The sequence below is a fragment of the Caenorhabditis remanei genome, chromosome IV, assembly GCF_010183535.1.
Source record: "Caenorhabditis remanei strain PX506 chromosome IV, whole genome shotgun sequence".
Lineage (NCBI taxonomy): Eukaryota > Metazoa > Nematoda > Chromadorea > Rhabditida > Rhabditidae > Caenorhabditis > Caenorhabditis remanei.
Window position 1 is genome coordinate 11,501,408 of NC_071331.1, and position 19,887 is coordinate 11,521,294.

The 19,887-nt window shown below is 38.3% G+C and overlaps 6 protein-coding genes across 6 annotated transcripts; 3 read left to right on the plus strand and 3 right to left on the minus strand.

Moving 5' to 3' along the window:
* Positions 1–125: 125 nt before the first annotated feature.
* On the plus strand, positions 126–684 carry GCK72_013325 (uncharacterized protein; the record flags this gene model as incomplete). The annotated part of the gene is made up of 3 exons (XM_003101162.2): positions 126–286; positions 333–441; positions 487–684. The coding sequence occupies 3 exons, from the start codon at positions 126–128 to the stop codon at positions 682–684; spliced, it is 468 nt and encodes a 155-aa protein (XP_003101210.2).
* Positions 685–2,881: 2,197 nt separating this feature from the next.
* Positions 2,882–4,091, minus strand: GCK72_013326 (uncharacterized protein; the record flags this gene model as incomplete). Its single annotated transcript, XM_003101225.2, has 3 exons — positions 2,882–3,739; positions 3,785–3,993; positions 4,043–4,091. The coding sequence occupies 3 exons, from the start codon at positions 4,089–4,091 to the stop codon at positions 2,882–2,884; spliced, it is 1,116 nt and encodes a 371-aa protein (XP_003101273.2).
* A 931-nt stretch (positions 4,092–5,022) lies between these two features.
* Positions 5,023–6,387, minus strand: GCK72_013327 (uncharacterized protein; the record flags this gene model as incomplete). Its single annotated transcript, XM_053729797.1, has 3 exons — positions 5,023–5,961; positions 6,012–6,223; positions 6,339–6,387. The coding sequence occupies 3 exons, from the start codon at positions 6,385–6,387 to the stop codon at positions 5,023–5,025; spliced, it is 1,200 nt and encodes a 399-aa protein (XP_053584569.1).
* A 326-nt stretch (positions 6,388–6,713) lies between these two features.
* Positions 6,714–17,047, minus strand: GCK72_013328 (uncharacterized protein; the record flags this gene model as incomplete). The annotated part of the gene is made up of 19 exons (XM_053729798.1): positions 6,714–6,875; positions 6,924–7,284; positions 7,724–7,918; positions 7,964–8,055; positions 8,251–8,389; positions 9,270–9,466; positions 9,648–9,819; positions 10,018–10,184; positions 10,376–10,534; positions 10,581–10,734; positions 10,788–11,248; positions 11,411–11,524; positions 11,588–11,822; positions 12,065–12,230; positions 12,404–12,698; positions 13,129–13,348; positions 13,404–13,524; positions 14,298–14,413; positions 16,992–17,047. The coding sequence occupies 19 exons, from the start codon at positions 17,045–17,047 to the stop codon at positions 6,714–6,716; spliced, it is 3,582 nt and encodes a 1,193-aa protein (XP_053584570.1).
* GCK72_013329 (uncharacterized protein) lies at positions 14,801–16,807 on the plus strand (the record flags this gene model as incomplete). The annotated part of the gene is made up of 6 exons (XM_003089495.2): positions 14,801–14,854; positions 14,905–15,004; positions 16,196–16,282; positions 16,328–16,447; positions 16,585–16,681; positions 16,738–16,807. The coding sequence occupies 6 exons, from the start codon at positions 14,801–14,803 to the stop codon at positions 16,805–16,807; spliced, it is 528 nt and encodes a 175-aa protein (XP_003089543.2).
* Positions 17,048–18,782: 1,735 nt separating the features above from the next.
* On the plus strand, positions 18,783–19,646 carry GCK72_013330 (uncharacterized protein; the record flags this gene model as incomplete). Its single annotated transcript, XM_053729799.1, has 3 exons — positions 18,783–18,999; positions 19,048–19,259; positions 19,395–19,646. The coding sequence occupies 3 exons, from the start codon at positions 18,783–18,785 to the stop codon at positions 19,644–19,646; spliced, it is 681 nt and encodes a 226-aa protein (XP_053584571.1).
* Between the last annotated feature and the right edge of the window lie 241 nt (positions 19,647–19,887).

Here is a 19,887-nt window from a genome sequence, read left to right on the forward strand (position 1 = left end):
ACAACTCCTCCAAATTTGCAAAAGTGACATCACATTAAAGATATGTAACCTGCTCTACTTAATCTTTCTGCCTCCGTGAATCGTTTTTTTTGTCATTTTCACACTAAATTTCTTCATTTCCGAAAATGAGCAAATCAACTATCTTCATACTCTTTCTTATTCTCAATTCCTTCTGTGCAGTCCTCTCAACTAATTACCACTTCACATTTCATGTGAAACTTCGCTGTAGAATCACCCATGAGAAATTCGGATTCAAAGCTCAATTCTTTGATAAAGATGTGATGTGGTTCGTTTTCATCCTGATTCTCAAATTTCAGAATTTTATTTTTCAGGTGGAACGGTGACGATCCGATCACAGAGGAATATATAGATATTTCTCCCCCGGGAGATGTCACTTTCAAATCAGAAGGAATGCTCACTGGAGATGAGTGGATGTCGGAAGTAAGGTGCTTCTATCTGAACTTTTATGTCAAAAGATAATTCCAGTATTTCGCGGTGAAAATGGTTCTATACCACACTTGTAACTCGATGGACAAAGAAGTTCGAGTTGATATGGATATATTCCCACTTGCATTCATCTCCTATAATTTGGAGGATAACAAATATTATGATTACAAATTTACAGCGAATATCACAGAGTTGAGTGGAGATACCTGGCAGCATGCAAGTTTACTCCAGAATTAATAAAAACTTTGAATGAAGTTTTTTTGTTAAATTTACTAATCGGGGTTTTTGAAAAATAATTATAGTTTTGCTCTTATATAAAATTAGCAAATGTGTAATTCATATTCCTAATATTTGTTCTCTATGTTTCTCCCCTCATCTAGTGCACAATCAGCACACAGATCAATACTTCCGATTGGAAGAACTAAAGTTTCCAGAAACTCTCCAGTACTTTCAGTTGACAATTCAATGTCTACATTCTTTTGATTTTATCAAAAGTTCATGTTGAATTGCACAATCCGTACAAACTCGTCGTTTCTTAATCTTCTTACATTGAGAGCACGCTCCTTTGTTCGTTGTCTGCAGAATTTATTTTCAAAAGATTCGAATTTTCTGAACGGAAAATTCGCACTTTTTGATCGCTGGAAACGCCACACAAATCAGATAGTGATATCGATTCAAAAAGTTGTTTAATCATCTAGTGAGCAGACCAACTGATATTCTTCACAGTGACGTAAGTTGGAAAACGCACCTACCAAAATTAGGAGTGAGGAAGAACATCCGAGTTTACTTACACACTATCACCACTTCTTGCAATCAAAATCATTCATTGACAAGGGAATTGACTTTCCGTACCCGTTCAGAATTTTCTATAAACTTCCACACTGATAGTTTAGAGTCTGCTCTGAACAATGATGATAGTCAAAAAGTGCAAAACTTCCGAAAAAGTGGATTTTTTGCTCCGAAAGTTTGCTCATTTTTCATCATAGAAAACGCGAGTGCCACTTTGGGAGGACTATCGAGTTTGTGAAGGCAACTAGCTGCCCTCTCGGTCAGCAGTTGGATGGCCACGTGGCAGAGTGGGGGACTGGTAGGAGGAAGGTCTAGGGATCGACCCCTTCCCCTTCTTCTTTTTTTTTTGCTTTTTGAAAACCGACTGTGGAAAGTTAATTACAGCTTTTTCGACCTACTCTATGAAGTTTTTATTCCGTTTTGAACTATTTTCTACATTATCTGAACATTTGGAACAAAAATTTTTTTGAGAAAATTTTGTGTTCTCTTGATCATTCGTTCATCTCCTCATGGGATACCCGCTCATTTTTGTAAGCTTGTCAACCAAGTTTTCTCATCTACTCTCGAACCAGATATTTATTTAGAATGAATAAGGCCCTGTACAGCAAGAATCCGGCATACTTACTTAAAAACCATGATTCATTAAAGAATTGGCAAAGAGGAGTGTCCACCATGAACGAATGATCAAGAGAACACAAAATTTTCTCAGAAAAAAATTTAGTTCCAAATGTTCAGATAATGTAGAAAATAGTTCAAAACGGAATAAAAACTTCATAGAGTAGGTCGAAAAAGCTGTAATTAACATTCCACAGTCGGTTTTCAAAAAGCAAAAAAAAAAGAAGAAGGGGAAGGGGTCGATCCCTAGACCTTCCTCCTACCAGTCCCCCACTCTGCCACGTGGCCATCCAACTGCACAGGTAAAGCGCGATGGATCCATTGTGGGTCCATATGCGTCCATATCGAATATGGATCCACATAGGATCCCTAATGCGTCCACATTTAAAACGCGGATCGCGCGCGGATGGAATATGGATGGGGAGGATGGCGGTCGCCCTCGAGTTTCCGTGGATGGATCCATATGGATCCATAATGGATCCATCTGACACGCGTGGATCCATATGGATCCATAATGGATCCATCTGACATACCCACAGCATCCGCGCGATCCGCGTTTCATCCATAATGGATCCATCGCGCTTTACCTGTGTGCTGACCGAGAGGGCAGCTAGTTGCCTTCACAAACCCGATAGTCCTCCCAAAGTGGCACTCGCGTTTTCTATGATGAAAAATGAGCAAACTTTCGGAGAAAAAAATCCACTTTTTCGGAAGTTTTGCACTTTTTGACTATCATCATTGTTCAGAGCAGACTCGAAACTATCAGTGTGGAAGTTTATAGAAAATTCTGAACGGGTATGGAAAGTCAATTCCCTTGTGAGAGAAAGAGTGCAGGCTTAATGTTTTTTTTTTTTCGTTTGCTAATCCGATCACAAACTTTTCTGTACACAAGAAGGACATAAGTACCCGCTTTTCGAGATTATTCCTAAACTTCGACAGACAGAAAAAAGGAAACCACTGATAACTTAATTCGCAGGTTTGTTCCAATCAAAAAATATTGTTCAAAAATAAGAAAATCAAACAAAAATGGTTATATTTCATCAAGCTTCGGTTTTTCCAACTGTTGCTCCTTGTCTCTTTCAGACTGTCCAAATCGAGAGCCAAACATCGGCAGTGTTTTGAATATTAATCTCATACCTTCCACAGAATCGTCAGAACCAAAGCTAGGTTGACCGAATTTCAAGGATGGTCCATGTTTTAAAACACCGTCCATTGGTATGAGACTACTTCCCTCGAAATGGCCCTTTAAGATTATGAAATCGTAAAAACCTTTGATACATTCCAGTTGTTCAATCGTTTTCTTCCATTCCAATTTCTCTTCAGTGCTGCTTTCGATCTCCATATAATTAGATGCTTCTTTTAGGGAATCTTCGACTCGAATTCTAAAATGCCAGACTGATCCATAAACTTGATCCATATATTCAGTTGGTTTTAAAAGTTCGCTATCCGCGGAAGAGTCGTTTTCCAAATGTTCAATAAGTTTTTCTATTATTAAAAAGCATTCGCAATGAAAGTTGTAGAGTTGCAAATCTAATTTCATATATTTGTGTTGATCGCACTCTTTCCAGATGTTATGAAACAAGAATACAAGAGCAGCGTGAGAATCAAGAACTTCTGTAGCATCGTTCATATATTGAACGTCACCCAAAGGTACCATTTGATGTCCATCATGCTTCCGTCCATCCATTACGCAATCAGCACATAAAGCGTTACTTCTGATTCGAAGAATCTTAGCTTCCAGTAGTTCTTCTTCTGAAGAATCTTTTGACAATTTGAGACCTCCATTATCGGATTTCTCTAGAAGATTGTGTTGAATGGCACAATCTGCACATATTCGTAATTTGTTGCTATGACCTTTGCATTCAGAACATAATCCATGGCCAACAGTCTGAAGGAGGTAAACTATTTCAGAGATTTAATTAATAAAGCTCACCGTGTGGTCTGTATTCATATTGCATACACTTGTCAGTGATATGGACTCCAACAGTGTTTTGACCATATCTGGTGCGTGCCAATTAAAACGTTTCTCATCGAATGCATGTTCTGCTTTGCAAATTGAGCACGATCCAGACTGTTTTTCATCAAAACATTTTTCACAAATTGAATGGCCACATGATCCAATACACGTCTTACGGTTTTCATCTACACAAAAATTTATAAATTTGAGACAAGAACAAGTGTTCTCACTTACTATACATCCCCTCGCATTTTAAGCAAAGAACGGAACTTAGCATAGACATCTTCGAGAAGAATTCAAATGAATGAAAATATTGGAGAGAAATCAGTGAAGAGAATGTTGAGGTCAGAATGAATTGTTTATCAATAAAATGGACAGTTATAAATAACAGTGAGCAAGACAGTCAAAGAGCCGTGCTGTATACAATCGTTTCAACATAAAATGTCCTGGCGCACGCGGTCTAATCATTAAAGGAATGTTACAAAATGTGATACTTTAAACCGATAATACACCAGGATTAGTTTCCGCGTTTTTCAATGTTTTTTTCAGTTTTTTTGCATTTGGAACCCATGACCAAACATTTAAGCAGATGAACTCTTTTGGTGTGTCCAAAGTTGCTACAACGACAAATCTGCGGCGTCCAAAGTTGATTTGTAGGTTTGTAGGTTTTGCAGGTTTCGCAGTTGAAAAATTAAGGATGAGCAATAACGCATAACTGCAAACCTGCAAATCTACAAATCAACTTTGGACACCGCAGATTTGTCGTTTTTGCTGTTTTGCAGCAACTTTGGACGCACCATTTCATAGTCATAATGATGCGTCCAAAGTTGCTGCAAAACAGCAAAAACGACAAATCTGCGGTGTCCAAAGTTGATTTGTAGATTTGCAGGTTTGCAGTTATGCGTTATTGCTCATCCTTAATTTTTCAACTGCGAAACCTGCAAAACCTACAAACCTACAAATCAACTTTGGACGCCGCAGATTTGTCGTTGTAGCAACTTTGGACACACCATAATGTTGCCTGTCAGTGAAAACATTAAGAATGAGCAAGGAAAGATTATTATCGATGGACAAGTCAATTACAGAAAAGTTTGCAAACTTATTGGTTGATTCTATTTAGTATAACAGAGAATGGTGATGAATCAAGAAAGCTTCTACAAAAATTTAACAGGACAACAATTCAAACATCACTGACAATTATGTACAAAATATAATTAATCAAGATCCGGTTCTTCGAGTTGATTGGACTTCTCTCTCATGAACAACTGAAGACAACTTCCAGCAAAGTTGGCGTATTTTTCATACCTCGGCGGTAGTTTGATCATTCTTCTCACATCATTTGTTACGTTGAGTCCATCACGGACCGCTTCCTCAATACTTGATTTATCAATCCGGTTGTCATTTGCAAACGTTTTTCCAAGAGTTCCAGATTGATACATGTAAAATAAATCCACAATTTTACTCGTGCGAAGATCAAACTTCTTTCGTGAACCATAAAAGTTTCTGAGCGATTCCAACTTTTCAAGTGTTTTCTTCAACTCTCGTTTTTCGTCGACACTTTCGGCATTATTCATTTCGACACTTAAATCGGCTAAGCACTTTTCGACAACTTCTTTATAAACCCAACTGACACCGTTTAAGATTTCCATGACGGTGTTTATCATTGTGATCACTGCCGAAGAATTCGAAGCATGATCTACTCCGTTGCCTTCTGCTATTTTTTGCTCAAATTCTTCTATAGTTTTCCAACCTTCCGAGACCCAGGCGCACACTGTTGGAGCCAGAGTCATATGTTTACACTCACTCAGCTCCTTTTTGATGTTGTGCAATGCAAATGAAACAATAGATATCGCGCGGAGGTTGTAAGAAGTTTCACTCATCCCTTTGATGTTTATCATGGGAATCAACTTGTGTTGTTTTCCATCTGATCCATCGTGTTTGTTTCCATCAAGTACGCAATTTGCACATAAAGCAAAACTTCGAACCAAAAGCATCTTCGTTTCCAATAGTTCCCCATCTTTAGTTTCAGACGAGAACTCAAAGTCTCCATCTTTTGATTTTGTCAATAGTTCTGATCGCATAGCACATTCAACACAAACTCGGAGCTTTTCGTTGTACTTCTTGCATTCGGAACACTCTCCATCTCCAGAATACTACAAAATAGTCAATTGATGCGGGGACACCAGAAAACAAAAATCCTTACCTTCTGGTTTAACTTTAAATCAACTAAATCAGTCAGCGACACGGATTGCACTACGGTTCCAACCATCTCTTGAGCTTGATAATTGATGTTTTTCAAATCGAAGGAATTCCCTTTTTCACAGATTGGACACGTTCCAGTTAGTTTCTTATCGAAGCATTTCTCACAAATTGAATGATTGCATGTTCCAATACACATCTTACGTGTTTCTAGATCTGCAAAAAAAGTCACTATGTCTAAACGGATTCTGATAAGTTTTTTGTGGTGTCCGAAAAAGTAAAAGCAGAACAACAAAGTTACTTCTTGGACGCATCTGAAACGCATACTCACCATACATATTTTTACATTTCAGACAGAAAACAGAACTCAGCATCGACATTTTAAGTCAAAATAATCAAAAGAAAATATCGAAGGAAACCTCGAAAACGGTGGGCTAGTCAATTCGGATAAGATGATCGTTAGAGAAAGAGGGAGAGAGAGAGAGACGACTAGAGAAAATTAAGAGTGAGGAAGAAATGAAAAGGATAATAACAAGAATTCAGTTGATCTCGGAAGACCTATTTCTATATTTTTCTTGAACCTCGATTTCCGTTAACCTAACATCTTTACTCGCTGTTTCAGATGCGGGGTCCCATAATATGTACTGCAAAACTAAAACAAAAAAGTTGTTAAGAATCAAAATCTTTATTATCACGGCAATGGAAATCACGAAAATCTTGAAAACTGCCCGAAGCTTGGCACATTCGAACTCTCTTCTTCTTCCTCTTCCTCGACGAAAAATGCTTCGTTTCGATCGTAAGAAGTTCTGCAGAACGGACAATGTCCTTTGCGGAGACAAGCCATTTCAAAGTCATCCAGGTCGAACACCTGAAATCAAACATGAATCATAAAACCATTTCCAGAGAACACCTATACCTTATTACACCCTTTACACTGAGCAATAGTGATACTTGGCATGACATTGAACAAGAATTTCGGAGCCAATGGAGGCTGGAAGGTTTGAACAATAACATGTCCTCTTTCGAGTCTCGACAGAGAGTCTCGATTCAATATAATCTCTTTAACTCCTTTCTTGATAGATCTCAATGGGTTATAATCATCATCTGCAAGCGGTGGTTCACTCTCAATCAGTTCTTTCGCTTCGTCAAAAGTGATGTCTTGTTCGATTTTGAATTCAATTAATGGGAGGACGTCGAATGAAACGAAGGAGATGATGAATGGAGTTTCACAATGAATACAGGAAGTTCCGCCGAGGAATGGGTTGTTCAGGCCACATCTGAAATATGGAGTCAGTTCAATCGAAAGAATGTTTCAACACAAAAAATGCCATCTACAGATCATATACGAAACAGTCATTTTTGATACCGTGCAGTAAGATATACAATTTGCCCTTTTTCAGTTGAAAATGACCAACTTTGTGTTACGACACTGATTGTCCCACAAAGTAAATTATGTATAAACCATACAGAACAGAGGTAGAGCTTCATTTTTGTAGTTGACAACTTTTTTGTACGGACATTCTCTAGAGAGTTATGATCATTTTAAAGGGACTGCTCAAAAATCACTATATTTTGCACTGAACTGAGACGACACGGTACTGTACATCAACAACAAAACCAAACAAATTAATTATAATTTCTACAGTTTCAGCTAATACTCATTAAATCACAAAACATGGGAATCTGATTTGAAGATGCCATTTTTTGTGAGCTGACCTATAACACATCGGCTGCATACTGTCCACATCTGTGAACGGTTTCGCTCGAATATTCAACGTCATCGTATCGATTTGTCCATCCAATTCGAAATGAGGTCTAACTCTCAACCGAGTCAGCTGATCCAATGCAGTTCTCGCCGATTTGTAGGCACCCATCTCGCCAGCAAGTTTTGCAATTGTGAAATAGACAAAACTAAAATTTTGGAAATTATGAGGGGAACGTATTCGGACAACTCACACTTTGGAAATGTTATTGATGTAAGGAGTGAAGGTCAGATATCTTGCCATATTGAGGATGTTTTCATTCCTTTCAAATGAGAATGGTTGACTCTGAAAATGTACAAAATTCAGAAAATATCATGTCGTCTGTTCGTGAGGTCTCTTATGTACTTTTGATGTTCTGAGGTTATATTTCTGATTTCATCAGAAGATCTACAGTTTCACCGCTTTTAGATATTAGATTCTACATTATTGAGTCAATTCTCTGTGTATTAACTCATTTTCTTTTACGTTTCTACAACTCACACAAAATATGAAAACTGGGTAATATGCATAGTATGCATCCGCGAATTGTGCTGCCTCTCTCGCTTTGCTCAGCAGTGTCAAATTCTCTTCCGATTGACTTCGATCCAAATATTGTTGACTCAGAAGCCAATAGTAGAAGCTGAAATTAGGGATGTTAAAAATGCGTTTTACGGCAACCTTCGCCTTTTTCATTTTCGCCGACGGCGATATTTGCCGCTTCAATTTCAGGCGAAGGCCGCTTTCGCCTGTTTTTAAAACGCAAATTTTTGACGCGTTTCATTTCCCAGTGGTAAAAAATGCTGTTTTTTTCTAACCAGTCGGTTCACGTCGCCTACCGGCGACTAAACCTCCTTTTCTACACCACCCTTCTACTTGTTACAATGTTTCCCACGCTTTTAAGAAATGAAGTCATTTGCAGAATGAAAAAGTTCTATAAATAATTTTCCCCGTGAACTCCTACTTCCCTATTTCGGAAATGAAAGCCACTGCTAGGCTTGAAAACCACGTTTTTTGACCTAGTGACCTAGTCGAGAGCTATTCTAACTAAAAATAAATAGACGGGCATCAAGTGATGAAAATTTCTGATATTTTGGTCTAAGTTCGAAGAAAAACGGTTCAGTAGGAAGGGCGGTAGGATCGGCGACAGACAGACAAACATACAGCCGTTTGCGTTTGTTAATAGTAAAGGTTTTGTGTAGAAATTAATTTCAAAAAGCGTAAAAAATGCTTGCCGAAAAATGAAAAGCGTTAATGAAAACCTGCGAGAAAAAAACTAAACAGGCGAAAATCGCCTGTCTTGGAAATGGATACGGTATTTTTCGCCTTATTGGGAAATGAAGCAGGCGCAGCGTGAAGGCGAAGGCCGCCCGCAACATCCCTAGCTGAAATACGATTTCATTTAGGTTACTGTATTTTAATCCTGTTATGATAATTTTCAAAAGAGAAATCCCTGTTTCTCCTTAAACATTAAGCTACTCATTATCCTTCTTAACAATTCATCTTTCTTTCCGAAGACTCACCCCGCATCCGCAAATCGGTTCTCATCTACTGCATTCGAGGTGAGTTGCTCCAAAACATTCATAGCTTCTTGCTCTTTTCCAGCTCGATGGAATGCTTTCTGTGCTTCTTCGAATCTATCTCTTTCAGCAAGGAACCTGGCATACGGTAGGTACACGTCTTCCACATATTTCGGATGGCGATCAGCTATTGCGAAGGCCTGAAGATTTTTTATTAAATTTATTTCAAATAAAACAACTTAGACTAACAGCAGACTCTTTTGAAAATTGGTTCTAACAGTAAAAAAATTGAATACTGTTTCACGAGTATGATAGGAGTCTACACAAATTACAGATTTCAATAGGTGATACATTATTTCTTTCATGCCTCCTAAAACTCACATCAGTCCAATGACCTGCATTTACATGCATATCCACTATAGACTTCATATCATTTATACTCTGGAATATTCTCGAAGCGAGTCCAAATTCGTGTTTTCTGATGAAGTACGATGAGAGCTTCTTCATAGTTTCCAAATCTCCCTTGTCGATTTTATGAGAGATTTCGATGGCTCTGGAAATCAGGAAGGCGGTCCAAGGGAAAGTAAAAATGTGAGTGTGATAATTGTAAATTTAATGTATATACATTTAGTTTGAAACTTATCTTCACTGTTTTTGATAATTGAAATAAGTTTCTTAGACCAAATGCGAGCAATTCGAACCAATTTTCTATTGATTCAAATACCTCATTCCCCAAAACTTCCCCACTCACAATTCCAACCAATCATTCTCTATAATCAAGACTGTCGCCTTGTCCAAATCTCCAGATGAGATGAGCATCTCGGCTGCAATTTTCGGTTGATTCGCATCTCTTGCCCAACTTGCTCTCTTCCTCATTAACATTTTCTTGGTTTCTCCAGATGCAGTCGTCATTACTTCCTGGAATTATTTATTGGTATTGAAACGATTTTAGAAATTTTTACGGTTTCGAGAAGTGCTTTTGAGTTTCAGTAAAGCGCATCGTCGCTAGATCAACACTAGTAAAAACTTTTAAATGGAAAGCTGTCTTTAATTTTAGAGGCAATTCAAAAAACTAAAATGAAAAACAATTTCATTTTCAAGATGCCTACCTGAACATCCTCGAACATTCTCATATCCGTGAACAACTCCATCGCCTTATTCTCAAATCCATTCTCCTTATAAATCTTCGACGCCTCACGGAATTTCTTCATGTATGCGCAGATGGTGGCACGAATGATGGCTTCTGTTTCACCATTTTCCTTTAGTTTCTGTAAGTTTTCAGTTATATTCAAAGGTCAATTCAAGAAAAGACACCTTTAACTCAAAAATCATTCTCAACATTGCTCGATCTTTAACTCTTTTATAAGCCTTCATAGCGACGTCAAGTTCCAACGCATTCAATGCTTTTTCAGCCAGATATATCCAATCGTTCTTCACAACTCCAAGACAAGCGATTCGGAAAGCTTCTCTGTGAAAGTAAATTGAATCGTAAAAACTCTATTGAGATTATTTGTCCCTTACTTGAAATCATTCCTATCAATATATTGATACAAAATCACTGTATATGCCACTTCCAACGGAATCAGGCTATACTGTACCAGACAGAATGTCCTATTCTTCACAAATCCCAGCACATAACCAACTCCTCGGGAAGTGTGTCCAGGTGCCATTAGAGTTCTCACGTGTAACATCATATTGGTAGTGTAAGCGAATAGATTCTCATTAACTGTATTGAATACAACACTATAACATCCGGGTTCTTGAAGAAGTGTCTCTCCAGTAGCAATATCCGACCATTTGCAGACTAAAGTGTCCTCAATCGAGGCAAGAATTGTTCGATTCGCGTTGATGTCTACACACTTGATTGGTGTTTTTCGGGTATCCAAAAGAATCGGGTAATCATTGTCAATCAACACTTTGTAGACACATCCATCAACGGTTCCAAGGACAAGAGTTTCACGGTGAGGGGGACCGCCGAGTACCTGGAATTAGTGGAGGGAGTCGAATTGTCGAGGGAGGCAGAGTGTACTGATTTAAACTTGGAGAAACAGTAAAATAACAAAAGGTTTTACGGATTCATCTAAAAATAACTTACATCTTCGTTTCAATCAGAGCTTGCCAAACTTAAAAAGTTTCTAACTTACCCTCAAATACCTGACTACTGACTTCATATTCCATGACCTTTTCTTGATTCCCTTGAAGTCATAACACTCCAGTTTATCCTCATTGCAAACAACCAGATGCCCATGCGTTACAACCTGAAAACACTTTTGCATTACTTTCATTGCACTATAACCTCATATGATTCGAATGTCCCTTACCATCAACGAGAACTCCAAATCTTTTCGAATCGTGTCTTGCAGTGTATACTTCAGATATTTCCTCCGTTCCTGTTTATTCAATCCAGATGATTGCTTGTAGATTTGAATTTTATCGGATAGTTGAATGGCGAGTTTTGTGTCGTACAATGACATTTTCTTAACGAGATCTTGACAACGAATGTTGCTGCTGGTACGGTACTCAAGATTTTGTACGTAGACGTCGGTCATGGATTTTCTGGAAAAAAATTGAATAACGATGCCATGTCGTCAACGAGCGTTTTTGAGAATAAGAGTCTTTGAAAATGCTGGTTACGAAACGGCAACTTTGTACATCTGGAAGAGATTACAAACAATGGAGTACACGCCCATCACCAACACTAAAATAAAAGTATCGAGAAACGGGAAAACCTGAAATAAATAATAATAAAAACATCTTAGGAAGAAAGCACATCTCACTCCTCAAATCCAAATTCTCACCTCACAGCATATCTCGCATGATCAACACAATGAACTGTTGAAAAGATCAAATTGTAGCATGCAATAGTTCCATCTACACATCCCATTGCAATCGTGTTAGTGTTCGGACGAACTGCCACAGACCAAATCCAATGATCCATTTGAGCAACAGTGGAGAGCAGGACGCCTGGAAACAAAGGTTATCAGCATAAAATTTGAATATCTCTCAAATTCGAAACGTTATTGTAACAGTATCCAATCAAAGTTTTCTGTTTTTTATCCGTCATAAGTATGAGGTCAGAATGTTCTCACTGCTTCATGAACTGGTCTACCACTTCTCATCCTTTTCTCCCATCTCACCTGTCCTCGTATAAATCTTCAATTTCCTATCCGACCCTCCAATCAACAAATATTCTCCCTGAATACAGTACTTAATACAGTGTGGTTCGAAGTCCAACTGTCTCGATTCCTTCAATTCTCCCTCCATTGTATAGAAAGAAAGAGTCTTGCTCCAGTCAATCACAGCCATTATCTCATCAATATTCGTCGGATTTCCTTGAGAATCTTTCGGAGCAAATAGTTTGTTTGAGGAGAATGCGATACCCCAGACTGGTTCAGTACTATCACGTTGGATGATCATTGACGCTTCTTCGGTCTGAAAAATACAGAAATTTTGCTGTTTTATGAGTTTCAAATAATCATTGTGCAGCTCAGTTTTTATTACTATTAGAATGTTAAGACTATTTTTCTCACTTTGCTGTTACTACAGTATCGTCATAAAAGTTGTAAACTTTGCGATGCTGGAGTTGAAAATTTATAGAGTATTTAAGGAGTGTCGGAAAATGTTAATAATTCAAGAAGCTTTTTGTTCAGGCCTTTCTAAAAGGTTGTTGCTCACCAAAATTATTTCTGCCACGAATTGGCAAATTTCAATGCTAAATAGAGAGCTGCGAGCTTTACATCGATAAGCTATAAGTCATGCTAATTTCCAAGTTTATAATTTTCTTACTGTTTCAAATCGATGCTCCAACCCGTTACCATGTTTTTAAGTTTCCTAATTTAAATTCTAGACTAAAATTGCTAACCACAATGGTTCCCTTCCTCAACGCAACAGTTCCATCTCCATGTCCAATTGCATAAACAGTTCCATCCGTATTCCACGCACAACTACAACATCTCGTATTACTCCTCTGCTTCACCACATTCTTGTTCGTTGTTGACCACAGGCCGAACTCATTCAAAGCACAAGTTAGAAGGATTAGATTGACTGGATTGAACACCATAGATTGGATTACGTCGGTGTGACTGAAAGCGAACGGATTGATCTACCGAAAATTGGTTTTTATGAAGTTGTATCTACCTGTATCTCAGATATCCCTCATGCTTCTCATTCCATAGAATCACCAGTTTATCGGCTCCTCCAGAAGCGAACATCTCTCCATCATGAGACCAGGCAACTGTGTAGACAAGGTCTTTGTGGCCTGGAAAATATAAGTTTTCATCGAAAGCAATTGCAAAAAAAATAAAAGTGCATTACACATCGGTACTAATCAGTTGCTTAGAACAGGAAAAATTTCAAAACAAGTCATTTTCTCTGATGCATCAATTCCATGTTTTGTTTCAATCAAATTTGAATTTTTGTCACAACTCAATATTTTAAGATCTCTTATGTTGATTTGTTTGAAAGTATCTTCATTTAGTTTGAGGGAATTAGCAATATTTTGAACATAATTTCTGATTTATTTGTGGGAAGAGTGAACATTCTACTGAATAGTTAGTGGCGGTGATCATTCCTATCTCATCATTCCATTGAAAACAGTTTATCTGAAATTTGATGGAATGCTCAAAAGATTGTAGGTCGTAATGAAACCTCTTATTGCTTTATTTTTACCTCGATTTGAAATAGGTAACTGTTTCAGTATTCCTATTATTTTTCTTCATTTTGAAACCACATATTTCGTGTGTGGTATGATTAATTTCCAGATTTTCTCGGTGGTTCATGAATACGAAGCCTCCCGAAATAAGCAATCACAATTTTCCTCGTTTCGCTCTTCAATCAAGAGAATGATTGTTTCATTTTTTTTTTCCTTTCCAGTACGGTCGCGCTCAGCCATCAACTTATCAACCACCTGGATAAGAAGGAGATACCACTTCATAAATTTCAGTCGTTTGACAAAAAATATACTGTTTCCGTCATCTGATTTCCAACTGGCTCATTTCTTTTGAATAATTTTACGAAGCCAAACAATCTCACCTTTCAAAATTTGCATCTGTCCACCTTCCGCCACATCAAACAGAAACAATTTGTTATCCGCCGCCAACAACAACTCGGATCCATCTGGTTTGAATGCCAAGTCATATACACACACTCTGAAAATAAACACATGAATTTATAGAATCCCTGCATTCCAAAAATTGCTCATTCTTCACCAAATTCCCAAAAAAAAGTCTCATCATACTAATCCGGAAGAATAAGGATAGCTCGTATTCACTAATTAAATTAAGCCCCCGCCAAAAGAGATGTCTCTGAAGGGTGCCCATATGGAAGTGAGACAATATGAAAGACGCAAATGATATTAATTTATTTGTGGTAAATATCATCATACTCATCATCTTCTCCCCACTCTATTCATCATCTCCCCCATCATGGGGTTCAAAATTGGATACGGTACTTTTTGGAGAGAAAATCTGGAGAGATGGGCGGTCCGGTCTCTCTTATAAATACGCCGACGAGTCGTTGGTTTTCTTCACTTTATCATGACTCTGCTCTACCAAGTGGGGTTATTACTCCTTGTGGCAGCAACATATAAGGTTCGTTTCACTTTTTCTTTTCTTGTTTGAATGTGGAAAAGAGTTTTTAGGTGTCGGCGGAATGCTGCACACCAGGAGCCACTTCTGACTTCTGCACCGTCTTCTCGATGCTCTCCACTATGGAACAAAATGAAGTGATGAGCTATTTAGGTGAGGGGTTGGTTGGAGTAATGGAATTAAAAAAATATTGGGGAGAAAACTGAGAGTGAGTAGAGAAAGATATTAAGAAACTGTAAATGTTTATATGCTCAAACCAGGAAAAGAGATTCATGACACTCTGAAACTGAAGTTGCTTTATTAGTGTTCGGAACAGTTTATATATTTGGTTTAGATAAAGTCACTAAAATAGGATCTTATAAACTAATCTTGCGAAAGCATCATTACAATCAGTTAGAATTTAAGTTCATCGGAAGGAGCTGAAACAGAACAGCTTATTTGGAGAATTTATTGTATCTCAATGTCCTTATAGCTTATTTAAATTATAGGTATAGAAATAATTTCAGCATCACTGATAGCGATTTTCTGAAACTTCAGTTTTTATACTCTGGAACTAAAAGTGCTTTTTAGTGTTGTGAACTGATATTACTTGCATTTTGTATACAACAAATATGAGCTGAATTCAAATTCCGACGTCCTTTCGGCAGGCCCAGATAATAATAAAGGTGAATAAAATGTCGTTTAACTTACAATCAACTCTTGACACTCGAAAACTGTCGATTTGAAGTCAAATAGAAACGGAAGAATCTTTCAATTTGTGAAAATTTAGAAGTTGGCAATGCCAGGATTAGGTCTAGTAAGCTAATGAGAGCAGTGCTAGAAAGATGGATGGAAAAGCAACGCAGTATGTATTGAGCATATCTATTTCTCTGCTGTCTAAATTACTATTGTGAAACGGAAAGTTGTTTCTCTATTTCTGCAAGGCTGTCATGATTCAGTGTAAACTTCCTGCTTTGCCCGCGAAATTCAAGTAGAAAACCTAGGAACTCGAAATGGAAGATTCCATGGTAGCTGAGAACGGTTGAGTAGAAAATGATCTCATTATGCAGCTGGGTCATTTCACTAAAACAAAATTTTTTTTTGGAAGCTTTGTAATTGTTTTCAAAGCTCAAGGCTGGTTGGGAAGTTTACTAGGAATCTCATTACAAAAACGTAGGATAACCGCATGTTGAAACAGTAGAATATTTCTGCGACGTAATGGTTTTCCTCCTTTAATGAAAGTTAATGAGACATCATAGGAATCAAGTAGGGGCAGACAGAACAATACAATTTAACAATTGATTTAATGCGGAGCTACGTCTTCTACTTCTAGTTCTAATTCTTCAAAAAGTTTTCCAATTCCAGGCGAAAACTGCGAGGCTGACGCCGAGGTTGCACTGCAAAAGATGGAGAAGAGAAAGCCAAACTTTATGAGATACGGTAGATCTGCAGGTGAGTGATACTCTGATAAAAGAGCACAATTTCGTGCTCTTTTAGCCGTTAAGTCGCTGGGAAAGAAAGCCGGTTCAGACCCGAACTTCCTTCGATTCGGACGCTCTCAACCCAACTTCTTGCGCTTCGGAAAGGCCAGTGGTGACCCGAATTTCCTCCGATTCGGTGAGATATTTTAAAGATTTTTCAATAGGAATTTCAGGTTTTTCAGTTCATTTGCAAACAAAGATCCCATTGATAAAGCTAGTCAGTTAGGGATTAAAAACAAGAGGATTCAGAAATGAAGGCGTTCGAAATTTCAGGTAGAAGCGACCCGAACTTCTTGAGATTCGGAAAAGCCGCCGCCGATCCAAACTTTTTGAGATTTGGAAAACGCTCCGCTGATCCCAACTTCTTGAGGTAAACCTATTGCATATTCAATGAAATCGGAAGTTCGCTCTACTGCTAATTTTCAGATTCGGCCGCTCATTTGACAACTTTGACCGTGAATCCCGCAAGCCCAACTTCCTCCGTTTCGGAAAGTAATTCCACCAATCATTTCGACATTCATCAACACCACGACAGAATCAAACAAACAAAAAACTAACAAAGCAGCAAAATCAGGAACAATTTAATTCTATTCTCATGTCTTTTTATCTTTCAGTGTCATTTGTTTTTTGAAAATGAAAAGAACAATTTTAAAACTGTTAATTCTTCTCACAAAACTCACCCAGCTTCGTTCGACTCATCGACTATTTTATCGACCCACAAGAGATTTGGACGCATTTTCAGAAATAAATGAGAAAGTTAAAATTAACGGGGGGGTCATAAGAGAATTGAATGAATGCAAAGGATGCAGAGATGGAAACGACGGTTGCCATGGAGACTCCTCGGCGCGCGCTTTGCTCGTTGTCCCCTGCTCGGCTTCGAAAGCCGAAATGTCACACCTGGCATTGGTTTCGATGGGAAAATAATGATGATGAAGGTTTATTGTTAACGATTGAGTTTTGGAGATTTCTGGAAACATGGGAAAAATAAAATGGATGAAAAAGACGAGGAAAAACATGGGAAAGTTAAAATTCAACGAAATGATACAGGTTGACGGCGACGGGATGATTAGCGGGCGTCGTAGACCATCACTGAAAAAAAAATACAAGAATTGAGAGCTAAAAGGAAGGAATAACTTACGCTTTCTGCATCGCTTTTTGTAAAGAATACGATATCCGCATTCTCGACAACGAATCGCGTCCTTTGGCTTGATCTCGTTCTCGCCGTGGCATTCTGGAAATAAGAAATCAAGTTTTTGGTGGGGTTTTTCAGTTTACTGCATTTGAGGTTTTAACAAGCCAGACTATTTTGAATTGTTTGTTCGAAACAAAAAAGAACCGACTCTTCAATAGTTATTTTTATGCAAGTTATACAAAGCTTTCCAGAGAATTTGCACGAAAAGCTTCAGAAAAACGCTGAAGAGATGATTATAGTATTTTCACAAATAAAATCTCTGATACTGTTGTAAAATTATAGTCCTAATCACACTTACACATCTAATAATCTTTTTTGACTGCTTTCAACGAGAAAATACCATATTTCAGATGAGCTTATTCAAGAGAAACTCATGTCCCTTGTATCTCTTCGATTACAATAGTTTTTAAGTACTAATCGATCGAAACATACCTCCACAAATGTAGATCATGCTGTTCGACTTGACATGACCTTGTCCTGGTCCTGGAGTGGCGCTGCCGTCCATTCTGAAAATCGTAATCAGTTGAAACGCATTTCGAAAATGTTCAAAGCGATAACAGATGTAATTAAGAAGTTTCAAAGCTAAAAAGGCAATGAAATACATCGATAATCTTGTCTAACCTATAATTAATTTGAAATAACTATAAGAAATACATGATAACAGGGTTTTTCAAAGAAAAACCGGAGAAGTTTAAAAATTTAGGCTGATCTTGTATTTTCCTCGTGAACTACACACGCGCTGGCCTAGAATCACAAACGCTAAACAGCAAGCAAGGCGGGATTTCGGAGTATCGTTGGCGGGAAAATGAGTCAGAAACTAGCGCGAAACTTCCGAAATTCTGAGATTTCAACCAGAAGTTGATGAATTTGTTCATTCTTTCAGTTTTGGCTCGTTCACTTCGTCCGCGAGTTATGCATTTTTCTACGAAAAAATTGAGAAAAACGTGTGTTTACTTTGCGAAGAAGACAGATTTCGAAACTTTTCAAATTTTCCCACATGACTTCGTCTTCCCATACGTTTTTCTGCCAGTTCACACTGTGTTTCTGTCTTTTTCCGAAATTTGACAACGAGAATCCGTTTTTGAACATTCGAATGTCATTCTCCACTTGTTATTCATTCACTGGGGATCGCTTTTTCGTCCTTCAAATAATGTTTCCGCTTTTTTCTAGAATCTTTGCTCCTTTCAACGTGAACCTTTTTGTTTTCGCTCTTTTCAAAACGTTTTTTGTGCTTTCCTCGTCCAAATCATCGCTCATTCTGCAATATTTCAGCACGAAAATGGTGAAGGCGACTCCAATCGACATGGCACTCTCCGACATCATCTCGACCAAGAGAAAGACCAAGAAAGGCGTGAAACGTCCAATCAAAAAGTCAGCCGGAGGAATCAAAAAACGAGGAAGTTTCTCAAACGCCGGTACTCCCAGACGTCAGAGTGGAGGTGGTCAGGGCGGTGTACGGAAAGTGATCCGCAAGTCTGTCGGTGGTGGATCAAATGGTACATGCTTTTGTCAAGTCAATGCTGATTAAAACGAGTGGATTTCAGACAACAGACCAGTCAGAATCAACATTTCGAATCTCGCCGGCACTGTTTTGTCGAGCGATTTGCAAGAACTCTTCAACGCATTCAATCTTCGTAAAGTTTCCGTGAATTTCAACGAGGATGGAACTCCAGCTGGAACCGGAGATCTCACGTTGTCCAAGTACAACGCCGATCGTCTTATTCAGAAGTTCGCCGGTGTCGCTCTCGATGGAAAGGTACGTAAAGCTGGTTATTTTTATTTCCCGTTTATGTGTTGGTGCTATTTTTGGAGAAAGAACGAATTGAAAACATTTTCGAAGCGGGAGATATGTTGCGATGTTCAATATTGATTTGAAATCGATAATTTCCAGGTGATGCACTTCGCCGTTATCGAGACAACCAACGTCAAACCAACGAGAAAGCCCGAAATCCGAGGAACCCCGAATCGCAGAAACTCCGCTGGACGACCAAACAACAACAAGAAAATCGTACAGAAATCACCAAGAAATCAGAACGCCGCCCGGCCAGCCAAGAAGACTCAGAAGCCAAAACGTGAGCAGAAACCACAGAAGACTGCGGCGGAGTTGGACGCCGAGCTCGACGCCTACATGTCCCGCTCCTAAATCGACAACGTACCGGTTCTCTCACACACCCATTCATCTCTCTTTTCGTTGTTCTTGCTTCTAAAGAAATCCATTTCTTTCTCTCTCTCTGTCTTCCCATCCTTGTTTTACTTGTCTCATCTAATAAATTATTATAAAGCAGAGAGCTCATCGCTGATAATAACTTCATTGTAAGATAAGTGTATTGCATTATTGCACAACCGACAGAAACTGGAATTAAAGAAAAGGGAAAGGTATAGAA